Below are 3836 nucleotides of genomic sequence, written 5' to 3' on the forward strand. Positions count from 1 at the left end.
GAAGGATAGGAATGCTAGCAAAAGGTGGGGATTAGGTGTGCATCCCAGCATAGACTGCTGCTTTTGAGATGTGAAGAAATAGATTAAGCAGAGAAAAATTAAAATAGATTAAAGAACATTCATGTAATAAGGACGGTTGGCTGTGAATAAGGAAATAATTTTAGGAAATGAAAATTCATTAGCAATTACACATTTGTGAGGAATTTTGGAATGGCATACATGGCTACAGATGATGACAGTTTTCTCTGGGATGAAGACAGCATCCCGAGCAGGGATCTGTTCTCTGCCCCACCTGTCCAGCTGTGCTATGAGAACCTGAACAGATCCTGTGTCAGGAACCCATACTCCCCAGGCCCTCGCCTCATCCTCTATGCAGTCTTTGGCTTTGGGGCTGTGCTGGCTGTGTGTGGAAACCTCCTGGTGATGATGTCAATTCTTCACTTCAGGCAGCTGCACTCTCCTGCCAACTTTCTGGTGGCTTCCCTGGCCTGTGCTGACTTCCTGGTGGGACTGACAGTGATGCCCTTCAGCACAGTGAGGTCTGTGGAGAGCTGCTGGTACTTTGGGGACAGTTACTGTAAATTACACACTTGTTTTGATGTGTCATTTTGTAGTTCTTCTATCTTCCACTTGTGCTTCATCTCTGTTGACAGATACATTGCTGTCAGTGATCCCCTGCTCTACCCCACCAGGTTCACTGCCTCTGTTTCTGGCAAGTGCATCGCCTTCTCCTGGCTCCTGTCCATCATCTACAGCTTTTCCCTCCTTTACACAGGGGCAAATGAAGCTGGGCTGGAGGATCTAGTGAGTGCCCTCACCTGTGTGGGTGGCTGTCAACTTGCAGTGAATCGAAGCTGGGTCTTCATCAATTTTCTACTATTTTTTATCCCCACACTTGTCATGATAACTGTCTACTCTAAGATTTTCCTCATTGCTAAGCAACAGGCTGAGAAGATTGAGAGAATGAGTGACCAGACTGCCAGGGCATCAGACAGGTACAAGGAGAGAGTGGCCAAGAGGGAGAGAAAAGCAGCCAAAACCCTGGGAATCGCGGTGGCAGCTTTTCTCCTTTCATGGCTGCCATACTTCATTGACTCCATCATTGATGCCTTCCTAGGGTTCATCACACCCACATATGTGTATGAAATATTAATTTGGATAGCTTACTACAACTCAGCCATGAACCCTTTGATTTATGCTTTCTTTTATCCTTGGTTTCAAAAAGCCATCAAACTGATTGTCACTGGCAGAATCTTGAGGGAGAATTCCTCAGCCACCAACCTGTTTCTTGAGTAGATTGTTGGTGTAGTTGGAAATTGACAACAGATTCACAGCAGGGCATCACTGGGGAGACTGAGTGCCACATCTGATCTTTTAGAGTCATGAATTATGTTTTAGCTCTGATCAAAATATCTAAACACAGATTCCATGTTCTTCAGTAAATGCACAATTAGTTTCTAGCTGTAATGGAATTAGATGAATCTGGATCTAACTGTGTTCTCCTGTGTTTTGTGTCGGTTAGTATTGCAGTTTCACTGCAGCCCCTTTTCCTGCCTTTGTAAACTTTTAATTCCTGGCTTTTGTTAAACTTTTTAAGCTTCAATTTTGAATATTTCACCATTAAATCCCTATGTAGTATTTTTTCCAATACAATGTAAATAAATCAAGAGATCCATCTGGGCTCTCTGTTTTTCAGAGAAGGGGGGTGTTTGGGTCTCTAGTCTATGAGGCCCATATTTGCACTTCTAAGAATGTGAATTTTAAGGTCAGGAAAAATAAGTCAACCAGTTTTTGTATTAATGAAGTTGTTTCCAGAGGAATGAAAATGGTATCACACATAGTAACATCTCTTCAGTTTCCTGCTTTTTAGACAACAAACACACAGCTGGATTGTCATAGTCCAAAAGCTTTACAAGTTGTTATTTGTTTAACTCTATGATTTGTGGATGGTTTTTCCTTTTTTGTTTAGGATGGTTTTTCTTTATTCAATGCAATTTAGACATTTGCTGATCAATTACTATTTTGCAAAGTTTCAAAAGATTTGTAGAAATTTTCAAAGATACACACAAAAGCCAATTAATAAAGTGTTCAGGAAAAAAACCCACTAGGGATTTTGAAGAGCCCCCATTGAGGGCCTTACCCTGCTTGGGGAGTGGTGGGTGGATGGGGTGCTGGGTGAGCTGAGGGTGGGGGAGGAGAATTGGGGGTGAGGGGAGGGAGAGGGAGAGGGAGAGGGAAAAGGGACTTGAATAAGCTTGTTCCCTAACTAGAACTAATAAAATAAAATAAAAATAAAAAAGAAAGTCACATTATAGCAATGAAAAAAAAAACAAACAAAAAAATAAAGTTGCCTTTTCATTTAAAAAAAAAAAAAACCCACTAGGGCAAAGAACAAAACTTGCAGCTCCCCCCGAGTCTGAAAAACATTTTCATTAGGATACAGAGATGTATTTCTAAAGCCCCCTACCCATAAAGATCTGAACTTGTCATACAATTTACCCTGATAAGATAGCTCTGTTTTTGAAATGACTCACTCAATAATAAACTAGAGGGCAGTGTTCAGCAGAGCAATAAACAAACTGTGTATACTATTCTTGATGAGCATGTTTCAGACAAGAAATTATAAAACTCTAAGCCTTGGGGCTGGAGTGACAGATCTACAGTTGAGAGCACTGGCTGCTCTTCCACAGGACACTCCGTGACAGCTCACAACCATCTGTGACTCTAGCCCCATCTGTAACTCTGACCAGAAGGCACTGCAAGCTCATGGTACACAGACATATGTGCAAGAAAAACACCCATACACATAGTAGAAAAATACAGGAAAAATTTGAGACTTATTTATTTGATAAAATTATCAAGATATATTGAAACATTGTTGCTTCTTCTTCTTTTTTTTTTCTAATTTCTATGTTGACATACACCAAGGCTATTTACCATTAACATATGCTGCCTTTTATTGTCAGGTATATTTGAACTGGTAAAGCTTTCCCTTTGGTGTGATCTAGTTCTGATTTTTATTTGTGATAGTCTTTCTCTGTGGCTCAGACTCTATATTGTGTTGGAACTCCCGGAAATCCCCCTGCCTCAGTTTTCTGAGTGTCCTGATTAAAGGTTTAAGCTACCACACTTGGCTTCTTTCTTTTTTTTGAACCAAAGAGCTTTATTGGAATTGATTACAGATATATAGGGAAGCAGTTGCTTACCAGAGCATAAGGGGCTCCAACACAGTTGCTATCATGAAATTCAAAAGCAGCATGTGATATAGCTTATGAATAATGCACATCTGGAGTATAGTGCATACCTGTAGGCACAGCTATAAGTGAAAGAGAACCCTATCTTAATGCTTAAAATCTAAGGGGAATGACTTCTCTCAGTTTCTCCATGTGAGTTAAGCACACTGAATCCTGTTGGGTTTGGAGATTTCTTGAAGCTCTTTTGAGTGCTGTATTTCCTGCTCCAATCAGCTTTCCTCCTGTGTCTCCAGGACACTTACACAACAGCGCATACTTCAGGTTTCTGAATTTCTTCATTATGAAGTATTTGAGGTTGAACAAATAAAGTTTTAATGATAATTGTCACTCTAAGATTTGAAAATAACTTAAAGTCTTTCACAAATTTTTCATGTTCATAATAGCTCTCTAGTGTGGAGTCCCAAGAGCCTAAGAATACAGCTTGGCTTAAGGACTTATTACTTAATTTACTGTGTCTTGAGGAGTCTGTCTTTGTGGGATTGGCAGATGACTGAAGTTTCCCCAGACTCACTAATGTCTCCTGCTAGTAGCTCCTCAGTGTAGACATTAAACATCGTGTTTCTCTTTTGACTTCAGCTGCTT

At 40.4% G+C, this 3836-nt stretch overlaps 1 protein-coding gene across 1 annotated transcript; it reads left to right on the forward strand.

Moving 5' to 3' along the window:
• The first annotated feature begins 219 nt into the window (after nucleotides 1–219).
• On the forward strand, nucleotides 220–1296 carry LOC100752958 (trace amine-associated receptor 7e). The gene has a single exon (XM_027402956.1). It carries the CDS (start codon nucleotides 220–222, stop codon nucleotides 1294–1296), a length of 1077 nt encoding a protein of 358 aa, XP_027258757.1.
• The last annotated feature ends 2540 nt before the right edge of the window (nucleotides 1297–3836 follow it).

Source organism: Cricetulus griseus, chromosome 2 (assembly GCF_003668045.3).
Source record: "Cricetulus griseus strain 17A/GY chromosome 2, alternate assembly CriGri-PICRH-1.0, whole genome shotgun sequence".
NCBI classification, from domain to species: Eukaryota; Metazoa; Chordata; class Mammalia; order Rodentia; family Cricetidae; genus Cricetulus; species Cricetulus griseus.

Coding starts and splice junctions, on each gene's coding strand:
- LOC100752958 (XM_027402956.1), top strand. CDS start 220: ATGGCTACAGATGATGACAGTTTTCTCTGGGATGAAGACAGCATCCCG.